We start from the raw sequence: 15089 nt of genomic DNA, 5'->3' as shown, positions 1-15089 counted from the left end.
CACCTGAGAGGGAAGATGGGTTCTTAATTTAGCATCTCAACCAACCTCCGACAATGCAACACTCCCTCAATATTGCACAGCCTAGATTATGTGCTTAAGTCTCTGGAGTGGAACTCGTGGGTGAGAATGATACCATTCGATTACTATTAAGTAATTATATTGCAGTTGCATGTCTTTTGCATTCCACTCCCCTTCCCTGGAGGGAATGATTAATGCTGTAAACTATTTATCAGCACCCCCAGATCTTGCCAAAGAGATAATTTCTTATAAGGGAGTTTAGACTGTAAATGCTATCAGGGACTTAAAGGAAAAGCACCAAGCTTTACCCTGTCCTCGCTCAATATCCATAGGCACAGCTTCCACCAGGAAGTGGATAGTTCAGATGCACCGAGGCCTATTTTACTGTTTTGCTACCCTGTCTCCCCTTCATGGAGATCAGCAAAGACCATGAATAAAGTAGACCTGCATTTATATATCAATTTCACCACTCCAAGGCATCCCAAAGCACTTTACAGCCAATGAATTCCATTGAAGTGTCATCTTTATTGTAATGTAGGATGCGTGGCAGCCAATATATGCACAGCAAGGCACCACAACAGCATTGAGGTAATGACAAGACACAAATTGACTGTTGCATTTCCTATATTACAGCAATGCAGTTGCTTCACAGTAATGATGGTGTTGGTAAGATTAGTAAAGGAAACACTTAAAACAATGATGTTGAATAGCTGTACATATCTTTTTATTACCAATAGCTTCATTGCCTTGAAGAACCTAAATAGATCTCTTGCTGCTTTAGCCTTAACCTATCCTTGGTCTTCATCTCCAGTGAGATTTCTCCTTTATCTGCATTCAGCAAATACCACACGCTTGGGATTGAAAGAATGAAATGTACTTTATGCAGATTTCTGGAAGGCCTTCCTACACAAGGATCAATGCGTGAGCTGTCTGGTCCTTTTTAATCTGATTTATTAAAGGTCTGGTGCCTCTGGGTTGCAGTAGAAACCACATTCTACAGGAGTGGCTTGGTGTTGTAAATAGGTTATTTCTATAGATGACTTTGCTATAGCTTCATGAAATGTAAATATTTGGTTTGAATAGATTCTTATCTTCCAGTTACATATCCATCAGTGCTCATCATAAACACTTCCTGTTAAGTATGTGTTGTTCTGCTTATGAAATTATTAATTAAATTGCTAGTCACTTTTCCATTTAAGTTTCTTACGTTCTACTGTCATATTAATTTATTAACTTATTGATTCTTTAGAAATTTCTTAATTCTATAGTGTCTGCTGCTTCATTAATTCACTATTGTCTATATAGCTGTGCAGGTGTTCATCAGTATCTCTTTCCTGTCCCCAACTATGTGTGGTTTAAGTTTCCTAGTGTATTGTATATAAAAAAAACTGAAGAATATTTGAAACAAACTCCCTCGTTTATTACTTTTTAAATCTTCACAATAGTGCTGTCTGCTGGATATAGTCATCACATTCTTTGGGAACATTCATACATATCTTTCATTATTGTTCAAGTGTTGACTGCTTTCATCCTCTATTGCAATATCACATGAGATCATAGATACTGAACACTTTGGTATGTTATGACAAAGCCAAAGAAACTTCAGCAGAATATAAAGCATTTAGGAGGAAAAGGTGATTCGGTCTAATTTGCACAGGATAAATTAAAGAAACTAAAGCAGAGCTTGAAAGTGCAGCCCAATTTGTAGTGGAGAACATAACTTTTTTTTTTTCATAGCACAGATCCAGGAATTGTAACAAAGATAAAACAATTCTACACAAATCGGTCATATTGCTGGAAATGTTAGAGGCCCAAAATAATTTGATAACAGGAAAGGTTTGTTGTGCAATGTTTTATGTCCTGACATTGATCAACACAGAGGCGCGGCACTGAAACTGCCAATAAACTTTGGAAAATAGGAACAGAAAGAGGTCATTCGGCCTCTTGAACCAGGTCCGCACCATTCAATTAGATCAAGGCTGATCTGTACCTCAACTTCGTAGCACCATATCCTTTAATTACCATGCAAAGCAGAATCTATCAAACATAATTTAAAAATTTTCAACTGACTGAGCTTTTCTTTGGGGTTGGTTTGGGGGGGAGGAATAAGGAGTTCTAAATTTCCACTACTGTGTGTGAAGAAACCCAGAATGACATCACCCCTGAATGACCTAACTCTAATTTTAAGGTTATGCCCCCTTGCTCTGGATTCTGAGGAAATACTTTTTCTCTCTCTACCATATCAACTCATTTAACCAACTTATTCACCTCAGTTAGGTCTCCTATTCTTCAGAGAAAACATGTTTACAGGGATGTTTTAACTGGAAGTCATGAGGGAATGTGATATCAACAAAACTGCCCATTTTATGCTGGTTAACTACCCAATGTAGTAGTCAAAATACTGAAGCACAGCGATAATGTATGAAAGACACCAGAGAATCTTTTTGCCCTAAATAAAATTGGTGAAAGGTAGAAGACTCATGATCAATCCCCAGTTATCCTTTAGTTGAGTCAAACATGCATAGAAATGGCAACCTTTTTTTAAAAACACTCTTGCAGAAAGCTTCAAAAGGCTGCAGTTGATTGCTGCTTGGAAATTATCAGTAGAAGTAAAAGAAGCCAAGCACAGTTTGATATTCCAGTCATCCCATTCAAGGCCCACCATCAATATCCAGGTACAGAAGTGCTGCAGCAAAGAAGAACGTAAATCTTGTGGACAGATGTGATTGTTACGAAAGCTTGCAATGAGTGGCTAAAGAATCTGGCTGAGTACATTGCCAAGCCTGAACGTGCTTTTAGATTGGCGAAATGTGGAAGGGTCAAGTTATAGAAAAGGTTTCTTGTTCCACAAAAAAATCTCTGTGAAGGCTCAAAGTAACACAGTAGCTGGGAAAGCTAATGTTCTTGTTACATTACAATAATGAACTATAGTGTGAGCTTAGTCAATCATTTGAGCAGAAGTAAAATGTTGTTTTTGTTGGAACAGTGATGCCCCATGTAACTGGTGTGTAGCCTTTACCACAGAGTAGGGTAGTTTTCATCAGCATTACATGTCAGCTGCCTCATGCCCACATTATTTAGTTCAATAACATTCTCAGGTAGTTTATTCTGTACCTCACTTAGCCTTCACATAAAGGAAGTATTTTTAGACTTTTCTCCTTACTCTAACCTCCTTAGGTTTTTGTGTCTCCAGGTATTTGAGTCACCACAGAGGGAGTCCTGCTTTCCAGTGAGGAGCCAGGTGAAAGCTGGCCTGGGTGGTGCAATAAATGGGACAGGCTGGTGTTGAGAGTTCCAACCTCTTGTGATGAGTTATTCAGGCCCCCAGTGGTTGAGGCTCCTTCATTTCTGTTGCATAGGTTTTGGCAAGAAGTATATTCATTTATTAGACTGGCAAAACCCTCTCTCATGGTTGACTGTAGTTTTTCCCCAAGGCTTTCAAATCCCACTTGCAGGCTTTCTTGTACTTTCGAGCCCACATCAGATACAGCACCAGTCAGGGCATTTTGAAGTGATGCTCCCATGTTGCTCAGTCCCTGGGTAAAAGAGCTTTCCACCACAGATACTGTGTGAGATGACGCTCCCTCCCTGCTAGATTGCACAGCAGTGAATTGTTGGTCTAGCACACTTTGGACATCAGATATGGAGGTATTCAGCCTTGACATGGTCACCTTCATCCTATCCACCATATCATTCATCACAGCGTGCATTGAAGTCACAAGACTTTGCAGATAGCACTGTTGCTCCAACACCCTCTTTTTGAAAGCTGGTTCACTGATCCCCAAATTTAGCAGCTCTTCCCTTTGGGATTCAGATCTAGAAATCTCAAGTGGTCTTTTCAAATCACCTTTGGCCAAAGGAGACTGGGGGTCCTCCATACTTTCCATGCACCCCAGTAACAATGATTCACAAGATGGTGCAGATTCTGTGGTGGAGCCTTTTGCACACATGATTCCTGTGGACAGGGTGCTCTGGAGTGTGGAAGGTTTGTTTAGCCCTCGCTTTCCTGTGGAGAGAACACATGTCAAGATACAGTGTACTGGAAATTATTAGATGAGAGTCCACAGTATTGCACCAAGTGCCATGAGGCAGATAAACGTCCTCCAAGGAACAGCCACTAACACTTTCATTGGAGGCATCACATCCTATTCAGTGAGGTACATGGAAGACGACATAACATTTGACGTACTTACCAGAGTTGGTGACAATGTTGACAGCTTGGCTTGTATTCTCTTGAATTTGACAAAGGTGTGATCTGATCAAGTTGTCTAAAATAGGGTAGAAAGGGAGAAACTATTTCCTCTGAAGGGGAAATCAAAAACAAGGAGGGCATAACCTTAAAAATGAGAGCTAGGCCATTCAGGAGTGAAAGCAGGAATCAGACAAAGGGTAATAAAAATCAGGAATTCTCACTCTCAAAAGGCTGTGGTTTCTGGGGGTCAATTGGAGCCTTCAACAGTGAGATTGGTAGAATTTTATAAGGTAAGGATTTCAAGGGAAATGGAACAGAGAAAAGGTAAATGGAGCTGTGGCTGATCAGCCATGATGTAATTGAGTGGAGTTGACTCGGGGGGCTGAATAGCCTACTCCTATTCCTAAAGTTCCTACCAGGGGTTGAGGCATGAAAGAAATTATGTGCCAAAGCTCGGTATTGTTTCTGTTGTTCGGTATCCATGTCCTGTGCTCTTCTTGTAGATTCCACAGTAAAAACTGAGGAATCAGGTCAGCACAACAGTTGTGTTGAACATCTCTTTTCCCAAACTTGAACCCAAAAAATTATGCTGTTGAACGATAGCTTTCAGAGATTGTTAGACCTTTGGAAAAGAGTGGTAACTACAGCGCTGTTATGAGGAAACTGTAGGACTTGTGAATTCTTCACATTATAACCAATTGATCCAAAAGTAAGCTTAAGTTGCTAGCATATACTCCCCAGGAGTCACTAGATAGACTTTTGAAAAACCAAGAGATCCGAATTGGAATCCCAATTCTGACAGGTATACTTAACTTTCAACTACAGATGGCTTCTTTACCTGACTGAGACAGCTCTTTGATCGCTCCAAATCTACAAATGGAAGAATGGGAGGAGGGCCTGAAACAATATTCCACAAAGATTCTTTTTCGAGTCAGTGTTTTGTGGCCTCTTGAACAGCAGAAGCCAGAAAGATCAAATAAACAAACTGAGGATGGGGTACCAAAATGGGCAGGACAACACTCTTCCACAAAAAGTTATAAGAAGCAATGTAATTGTATCTTGGAAACAGCACACATAATCCACAACTGTTGTCTTGTTTGTCAATACACTGAGCCCTCTTAAAAGCGCAACCTTCTATCTAAACTACAGGTTTATTCAGTACAGAAAGTTTGTGGTTAACAGCAGTGATCAGATACTCACTGTGAGCAGCTCGGACGCTTGACGTTACAATATTGTTGGCTGGAGCTTTCTGCCACTGTTTAAAAAAAAGTCAAATTAGAAGCTTTATGTGAATAACTTGAGATAAATTTTTGAATGAATTTCTTCTAATAGATGCTTATAATCAATCAGTCATTTGCTCATGTATCTCACCTCACCGACTGGAAGACAGTGTGATAAAATTGCTCACAGGTTTTAGGTTATTAAAACTCACTTATTCCAAATATTGGTATTAGTATATTTAAATAATAGCATTTGTTTTAACCCTTTAATTAGGTTCTATAGGGGTCTCTGTGATGCTTTATCCTATTGTTGGGGCTCACTATAAGTTATGGGTCGGAGTTAGAGGTGTAACGTTCTACAGCTGACTCCACGGGTGAGATTTTAACCCATTCAAAATCCATCCATTTAAACAGAGTTAAAATTGAGTCCATGTATGAATCTCATTCCTGTCTGTGCAGGTTCCACACTGGGACTATGCCCTGGCAAAATATGAGCCTACAGTCTGGTTGTGAATATTCAGGATTAAGACTAAGTTGAAGCTCCCAACATCATAAAACATCAGGCGGCAACATGATGCGGCACATTAGGGTCTCAGATCACTGTCCTACAATAGTAGGAAGTAGCCCTCACATGCTCACTCCTCCACATGGTAAGTTTCTGATCTCATCTGTAAAAGATAGAGGTTAGGCACTTCTGCATGACGACTGAGCAGAAAGTCAGAACTCTAGGGACCCAAGCTGTTTTCATACACTTTCTAATGCCTGGTTTGACAGAAATTGACAGACGCACCTTACAGGGCTTTTGTTTCAAGAGTAAAATAGATCAAATAACAACTAGTATGAGCTATTACACTTACCAGTGGAATAAAAATTGTATTGAATATAATGATACTTTTACCTGTATTACCTGAATATTTTGTTTTTAAACGATCTTCCTTTTTTGGTTAGGGGTGTGTGTGTGGGGGAAACAAGTGTTAATGATATGGCAATGTGATTCTCTCTTCTAAATGAAGAGTAGGTTGGGTGTTATTACCAGGCCTACATAGACAAGAACATTATATTAACAGCATTGGGAAAACAAACTGCTTCCACTTGCACTGAATCAAAATAAGATAGTGTGCATACAGTGTAATAGAATGAGGAATGCTTTGTTTTGAGATCTTGTGATAGATAAATCTCCAATAAGTTGCAAGCTACATTAAGAATGGATTTTTTTCATAATATACTCCCTCATGCAATATTTTATTTAAACGATTAGCTATTACGACTGGGATGAAGGACTTATCCTATGAAGAAAGGTTGAGCAGGTTGAGCCATTACCCATTGGAGTTTAGAAGAATGAATGAAAGGTGATCTTATTGACACACAAGATCCTGAGGGGAATGACAGGGTGGATACCAGGAGGATGTTTCCACTTGTGGGAGAGGCTGGAACTAGCACTGTTTAAAAATAAGACATCTCCCTTTTAAGACTGAGAATAGGAGAATTTTTTTCTCTGAGGGTTGTTAGCCTGTGGAATTCTTTTCCCCAGCCATGAGCTTATTGAAAGGCGGAGTAGGCTCGAAGGGCCAAATGGCCTGCTCCTCTTACGTCCTATGTTCCTACTACTTAACTATTATTTAGCTAAAAATGTGGGGACAAAATATATTTTTTATATAACTAGGATATATAGCCAGCACTCAGGAAGAACGCAACATAATACAAGATATTAGGAAATTTGCAATCTTGGGCAACCGAGTGGCAAATGAACTTTAACATGGATAAATATGAGGTGATGCACTTTGTAGGAAAAGTACCTCATCTACACCTTAGAAAATTGTACCATCCATGGCTAACAAAGGAAGTTAAAGGTAGTATCAAATTGAGAGAAAAAGCGAATAATTCCACAAAGGTGATTGGCAGGTCAGAAGATTGGGCAGAATATAAAGAACAGCAAAGGCTAACTAAAAGATTAATAAGCAGGGAGAAATTAGAGTACGAGAGAAATCTAGCTAAAAATATAAAAACATGGTAAGAGTTTCTACAGGCACTTGAAAAGGAAAAGAGCGGGGTAAATTGAGTGTTAGTCCTCTAGAGTGAGAATGGGGAATTAATAATGGAAAATAAGGAAATGGCAGATGAATTGAACAGATATGTTGCGTCTATCTTCACTGTTGAGGATATAAATAAAATCCCAGAAATAACTGAATCAGGAGGTGAAAGGGAGGGAGAACTTAAACAATTACAATCACCAGGGAAAGGGTACTGAGAAAATTATTAAAACTAAAAGCTGACAAGTCCCCAGGTCCGGCTAGACTTCATTCCAGTCTTAAAAGAAATGGTTACTGAGATAGTAGATGCAATGATTTTACTTTTCCAAAATTCCCTAAACTCTGAAAAGTTCCCATCAGATTAGAAAATAGCTAATGTGACTCCTCCATTCAAAAAGGAGGGAGACAGAAAGCGGAAGATTCAGGTCCGTTAGCTTAACATCTGTCATATGAAAATGCTGGAATCTATTATTAAGGAGGTTATGGGGGCACTTTGAAAATCTCAATGCAATCAGGCAGAGTCAACATGGCTTTGCGAAAGGGAAATCACGTTTGCCTAATTTATTGGAGTTCTTTCAGGACGTAACAAACAACTTGGATAAAAGGAACCTGTGAATGTACTTGGATGTCTAGAAGGCATTTGACAAGGTGCCACATCAAATGCAAAACAAGAGCTCATGGTTTAGCGGGTAACAGGTTAGCATGGATAGAGGATTGGTTAACTAACATGAACAGAGAATAGGCATAAATGGGTCACTTTCAGGTTGGCAAGATATGACAAGGGATCAGTGCTGGGTCCACAACTATTTACAATTTATATCAATGACTTGGACGAAGGGACCGAAGGTATAGTTGCTAAATTTGCTGACGACACAAAGATAGGTAGGAAAGTAAGTTGTGAAGAGGACAGGAGGAGTCTGCAATAGGATATAGATAGACCAAGTGAGTGGGCAAAAATTGGAGTATAAGGTAGGTAAATGTGAACTTGTTCACTTTGGCAGGAAGAATAGAAAAGCAGCATATTATTTAAATGGAGAGAGAATTCTGTGCTACAGAGGGGGTGTGTGTGTCCTGATACATGAATCACACAAAGTCAGTATGCAGGTACAGCAAGTGATTAGGAAGGCAAATGGCATGTTTATTGCAAGGGGAATGGAATATGAAAGTAGAGAGGTTTTGCTACAGTTGTACAGGGTATTGGTGAGACCATATCTGGAGTACTGTGTACAGTTTTGGTCTCCTTATTTAAGGATATAAATGCGTTAGAAGCAGTTCAGAAAAGGTTCACTTGACTGATACCTGGGATGGGATGGGGTTCTTTTAAGAGAAAAGTTGGACAGGGACAGACTGGGTCTGTATCCATTGGAGCTTAGAAGAATGAGAGGTGATCTTAAAATACAAGATCCTAAAGGGACTTGAGAGAGTGGATGTTGGAAGGATGTTTCCCTTTGTGGAAGAGACTAGAACTAGGGGACAGAGTTTAAAAGTAAGGGGTCTCCCATTTAAGACGGAGATGGGGAGACATTTTCTTTCAGAGGGTTGTGAGTCTTTGGAATACTCTTCCCCAGAGAGCAGTGGACGCAGGGTCATTGAATATTTTTAAGGCAGATAGATTCTTGGCTAAGGGGAATGAAAGATTATCAGGAATAGGCGAATCAGCCATGATCTTATTAAATGGCAGAGCAGGCTTGAAGGGCCATATGGTCTACTCCTGCTCCTAATTTGTGTGCTTGTATGTAGATGGGGAAGATCCTCATAATTCCAATAACTTTATAAAACATTTCTCATTATTATAGATACTTACACATAGTGAAAGCCAATAATCTACAATATAAACAAGGTCATGTTTAGGGCAAGATTAGAATCAGTCAACAGATATTAATGGATCAATAATCCACAAGTACAAATAAGGACGTGGTCTAGGCACTGAGCCAGGCATACAATTACAGCAGACTAATAGAAAAAAGGCATTAAAAGATACAATAGGAATTAATAGGCTCTGATAAAGCAGAGTGTCAAGTGGATACTGTAAAGAGGTATAAGGTGATTTCATAGGTTATATTACATATTAAAGCTAATTAAAAATCATCAGAACTTTTTGTCATGTTATCATCACGCTTGCACGACATTACAACACACAAGTTCAGTGGAACTTGACCTTCCACCATTGACCAATATAAGCAGATTAGAACTCTGGGCTTTCATTCTCCCTCATGGGTCCCTACCACGATTATCTCTCTTTACCAATAACCTCATGGAGTAGGTTGGGTGTTAGCATTAAAATGCATTACAACATCATTTCATTGTTTCCTAGTTTTGAGCTGGTGTAAAGGGGATCTATACATGGATCATCCTTTAAAACCCAATAACCTCAAATTTCAATCCTGTAGCGCCCATTTTCTTGGTGCTAGGGATGTGGATTTGGGTACTTCTGTTGCAGCATGCACTGTACCCCATTTTGGTGATGGTGTAGCGGAGGCATAAGGAACATGTGCTGGAAGTATGCAGAGTAGGCAGATCATGGCAATGCTGATTTGACTCTAACGGTTCCATTTTTGACCACATCTCTCCAGCTAATGCGCTCTCTTAACCTCATATGTTCAAAACTCACCAAGGTTCCTTAGGCAGCACCTTCCAAAGCCATCTAGAAGGACAAGGGCAACAGATACATGGGAACACCACCACCTGGAAGTTCCCCTCCAAACCACTCACCATCCTGACTTGGAAATATATCGCCGTTCTTTCACTGTCGCTGGGTCAAAATCCTGGAACTCCCCCTTCCTTCACTAACATGTAATTTACTGTCCCTTGCTGCATAAGGCACTGACACTCTGCGTACCATGAGGTAGGAGGAGTACATTGCATTCTCTCTTGCCAAAGGGAAGCTGGCAGAGTCTGCACATGGCTTCACCAGGATAGCAAATTTCCCCATGGGGCAGGGTGCCATTGACAGCACACATGCTTTGCAGGCTAATCTAAATGCAGAGATGTACTTCCATTGTAAAGGGATCCACTCCCCGAATGTGCATGTGGCGTATACCCAGTACCTTGGCAGCAGCCAAGATGTCTTGAGTCATCAGTATCTGAGCCACCAGGTCAAACTATAAGATGGCTACAGGGTGACAAATGCTACCACTGACCACTTGAATCATGACCAATGTTCCATCTTTAATGACAGCCATGATGCCCCACAAAATATCGAGCAGACCACTGCGGGTGCTTACCAACACTTATGCTGCCTGGACTGCTTTGGAGTAGCCGATTTTACAGTTCACTCGGAGTCCTAGCTGCTGTGGCAACTTGCACTTTTACATGCATGTTGTAGTTTGAAGCTATGGATAGTAATGGTAGAGGAGGAGCCCTAGGACTCAGTAGAACGTGTGTCACAATTAGTTGTGGTTTGTTGCATCGTGCACAACTTTGCCTTCACGAGAGCATTGCCTTTACCACCTGGTATTCAGCAGCAGCTAAAAAAGGAACAGGAGGCGGCAATCAACGCATCTCCTGATCAGCAGGGTTACCCATGACTGACTCATTTGGCTGTGGTACCACTGAGCACAACCTCTATTCCCCATTCAACTAGTCTCAACTTTACAATCCCTATTGTCACTGACCATCACAGATTAGAGCACTGCGCTTTCATTCATCCTCTTGGCCCCAATGTAGAATTGAAAGGTACCAGAAAACAATCATTCTAACCATCTTTAGCAAACAAACCATCATTATCCCATACAAAAGTCAAATAGTCACCCCTATGTAATCCCTTAGTGCCTGTCTTCCATGTGCCTTTGCCTGGACAGAGCTCCTATTTCACATGCTGCAGAATTTCTGGTGGAAGGAAGGATGTTGACGTTCAGCAGGGGAGGCTGCAGATGGCCTTGCAGGATAACCTCGAATGGTTCTGGGCCCAGAAGATCCAGCTTTGGACTGCAGCACCTTGCCATGGCAGTAGCATTCTAGGCTGGCTAGCTGACAGGCAACAGTAGGGGCACTGATGGTGTGGAAGTGATGGGAGGACGAATATGGTCATCCTGAGGGTGCACAGCAGATTCGTGCTCCATGGAGGAAATGCCACCTCCCAGCATGGTGCCTCAGCAATCCTCACAAATCAACTGGAGGGCAGATTCCTGTACTGAGGTGGGACCCCACAAGTCCTTTTGAACACGGACATCCACGGCTATGAAGGCAGCAAACCGTGCTGACAACTTCAGTCTGAGCTTGCACAGCAGCACTCGAAGACATTAGTTGGTTTCTGCTTGTAGTCAAATGGAAACTGAGACATTGGCCGTCAGAAGCTACATCATGGTTGGTTCCAGAAGTGCTCATAAAGATGTCCACCACTTCCATTTTAGAAAGATGGGCTCAAAGCTCTGAGCAAAGTCCTGTCTCAATTTGGTGCCAGGCTCCTCCAGGCTGCTTGAAAGTTGCCACTGATTTACTTGCAAGCCTGCCAATGTGCTAAGAATTTCGTTGCTCATATCCATCAGCCTTTTCCAGTACGCCGGCTCATTGAAGTTCTCATCAGAGTGCCCTATAGCAGAACCTGTGTGTGACCTTGCCCTCCAGTGAGCTGGTACCTTTTCCTCCTGCCTGGAGGCAGGACACATGCCTGATCAATCGTCACTTGCAGATCCTGCCTCTATGCCACCCTCTAAAGTATGCACAGTGCCAGTACCTGATCTGTTGTCTGCAAGTGTGAGATTGAATGTGTCATTATCATCAGTCCCTTCTTTCTCCCGCACTACTACCAGGCCAGGTGGCAGTTCTTGTGTATCTGAAAGGAGAAAGACACCAAATGAGACTGATAATACTTTTGGCTAACAAAAATCTAAAGGGAAAAGGAGTAAAGGCAGTAAATGGAATTAGGTCACAGGTCAGCCATGATCTCATTGAATGGCAGAAAAGCCTAGAGGGGCTAAATGGTCTCCTCCTGTTCCTATGTTTTTATGAGTAGGTTCAGTGAGTGGAGTGGGGATGAAGCAAGATGCATGCTTACACAATGTACAGTGAGAGGGAACTGGGATTTGAGAAGGATCGTTAGGTATAAAAGTACTGCAATCTTTGACCCCTTCAGCCCCATCATTGATCATGGTCTGTCATGGCCGCTCTGAGGATGGCAACAAATATTTCCTCCATGGGGAAAGGACATGAAGCCATGTCTGGTCCCTGCTGGTTAGCTCCTAAAGCCTTCAGTTATGTGCCGCCTTCTGCAACAGAGAGGGAAGTGTGTCAGTGAGAGTGGTGCAATGTGCTTGGGTGATGTAATTGTCATGGTTGAACAGGTGACAGTGCCTGTAAGCTGTGAAATGTGGATGTGAGGCTTGCATCAGTGCTAACAGAGGGTGAGATTAAGCAATAGGAACATAGGACTTAGGAGCAGGAGTAAAACATTCAGCCCTTCGGACCTTCTCTGCCATTCAGTAAGATCATGGTTGATCTGGTTGTCGCCTCAACTCCAGTTTGCTGTCTGCCTCCCATAATCCTTATCTATCAAAATCTGTCTAACTCTGCCTTGAATAAATTCAATGATCCAGCCTCTGCTGCTTTCTGGGGAAGAGAATTCCACATACTAATAACCCTTTGCAAGAAAATATTTCTCCTCAATTCCGTCTTAAGCGGTAGACCTCTTATTCTTAAACTGTGTCCTTGGTTCTAATTTCTCTGGTGAATGGAAACATGGTCCTAGGATCTACCCCATCAAATCCCCTTAGGATCTTTTATGTTTCAATAAGATCACCTCTCATTCTTCTAATGACCAATGGGCTTAGGCCCAAATTGTTCAATCTTGCTTCATAGGATAAGCCCCTCATCCCAGAAATGAGTTGAGTGAACCTTCTCTGAACTGTTTCTAATGCAATTATATCTTTTTTCAAAACTGTACACAGTACTCCAGATGTGGTCTCATCAATGTCCTATATAGCTGCAGTAAAAACTTCCCTCCTTTTATATTTCAGTCCTCTTGCAATAAATGCCAACATTCCATTTGCCTTCCTAATCACTTGCTGTATCTGCATACTAACTTTTTGGGATTCATGTACCAGGACACCCAGCTCCCTCTGTACTACCGAGTTCTGCAATCTCTCTCCATTTAAACAGTATGCTGTTTTTCTATTCTTCCTGACAAAGTGGACAACTTCACATTTTCTCACGTTATAAGCCATCTGCCAACATTTTGCCCATTCACTTAACCTGTCCACATCCCTTTGCAGATTCTCTACCTCCTCTTGACAACGTATTTTCCTATTTTTGTGCTGTCAGCAAATTTAGTTGCCATATATTTGGTCCCTTCATCCAAGTCATTGAAATAAATTGTAAATAGTTGAGGCCCCAGCATTGATCCCTGCAGCACTCCACTTGATACAAGTTATCAACCCAAAACAGACCTATGCATCGCTACTCTCTACTTCCTGTTAGCTAACCAATTCTTTATCCATGCTAATATGTTACTCCTTACACAATGTAACCTTGTGTTGTAACCTTTGATGTGGCACAATATCAAATGCCTTCTGGAAATCCAACTACACCACATCTACAGGTTCCCCTTTATCCACATTGCTTGTTACTTCTTCAAAAAACTCTAATAAGTTAGTTAAATGTGATTTCCCTTTCACAAACCCATATTGACCCTGCCTGATCAAATTATGATTTTCTAAATATCCTTCTATAACCTCCTTGATAATGGAATCTAGCAATTTCCCTATGACAGATGTTAGGCTAACTGGCCTGTAGTTTTCTGCTTTCTAGAATAAAGATGTTACATTAGCCAGTTTCCATATGAATGGAAATTAGGTAGGAGATTGTTAGTAGGATTTTTAATTCTTTCACAGGGTTTGGGCATCACTGTCTATTCCTAATTGCTCGAGAAGGTGGTGGTGAGCAATTGAATGTCGTGCATTGATCAGTGTCTGACATTAGTGGTTCAGGAGTAAGAATGTGACATTCGAAGATGCATTCTCTAACTTCGATCATTAAGGCGAAATCAGTGAACTTCTTTCGGCACCGCACACAGATCCTCAGGTTAGAATACTGGCACTGAGTTGTAAGGTCAGCTCTCAGAGTTTGTCTGGAAGTTCTGGGCACATGTGAAGAACGATTCTTGCTTCTCGTTGACTTCCTGCATCAAGACCTCCAGGGATGCGACAGAGAAATTTGAAGCCCGCTCTCTGCCATATTGTACCATTCCTGTCTCTTTCCCCAAGGTCAAGGTGACTTGTGCAATAAATTCTGGCATCTGCTCCAGCCATAATGCACCTCTCCTTGACTAGATGGAGCTTGACCTAACATAAAAGGAAGATATTTGCAGTTGTTGGAGGCCAACCATCTCAGCCACAGCAGGAGTTCCTCAGAGTAGTATTGCAAACTCAACCATCCTCAGTTTCTTAATCAATGATTTTCCCTCCATTATCAGGTCAGAAGTGGGAATGTTTGCTGATTGCACAGTATTCAGTACCATTCACAACTCCTCAAATACTGAAGCAGATAGTATTCACATTCAGCAAGACAACAAACAAACAACATTCAGGCTTGAGCTGGCAAGTGACAAGTAACATTCGCACCACAAGTGCCAGCAATTGCCGTCTCCAACAAGACTGTATCTAACCATCGTCCCTTAACATTCAATTGCATTAA

At 41.3% G+C, this 15089-nt stretch overlaps 1 protein-coding gene across 3 annotated transcripts in view; it reads right to left on the bottom strand.

Moving 5' to 3' along the window:
- Positions 1–523: 523 nt before the first annotated feature.
- Positions 524–15089, bottom strand: part of cdadc1 (cytidine and dCMP deaminase domain containing 1) — a 37873-nt gene continuing 23307 nt past the window's right edge. For 2 of the 3 annotated variants that reach the window (XM_041211735.1, XM_041211730.1), the window contains 3 exons: positions 5411–5465; positions 4212–4286; positions 524–4024 (listed from right to left, as the gene is read on the bottom strand). In XM_041211735.1, the coding sequence (XP_041067669.1) occupies positions 3192–4024; positions 4212–4286; positions 5411–5465 (963 nt within the window). In that variant the 3' untranslated portion in view covers positions 524–3191. The remainder of the gene's footprint in view (positions 4025–4211; positions 4287–5410; positions 5466–15089) is intronic. The other variant, XM_041211734.1, reaches the window with a different exon arrangement.

This window comes from Carcharodon carcharias, chromosome 18 (genome assembly GCF_017639515.1).
Source record: "Carcharodon carcharias isolate sCarCar2 chromosome 18, sCarCar2.pri, whole genome shotgun sequence".
Classification (NCBI taxonomy): Eukaryota; Metazoa; Chordata; class Chondrichthyes; order Lamniformes; family Lamnidae; genus Carcharodon; species Carcharodon carcharias.
This window is presented reverse-complemented; position numbering and strand designations above follow the sequence as displayed.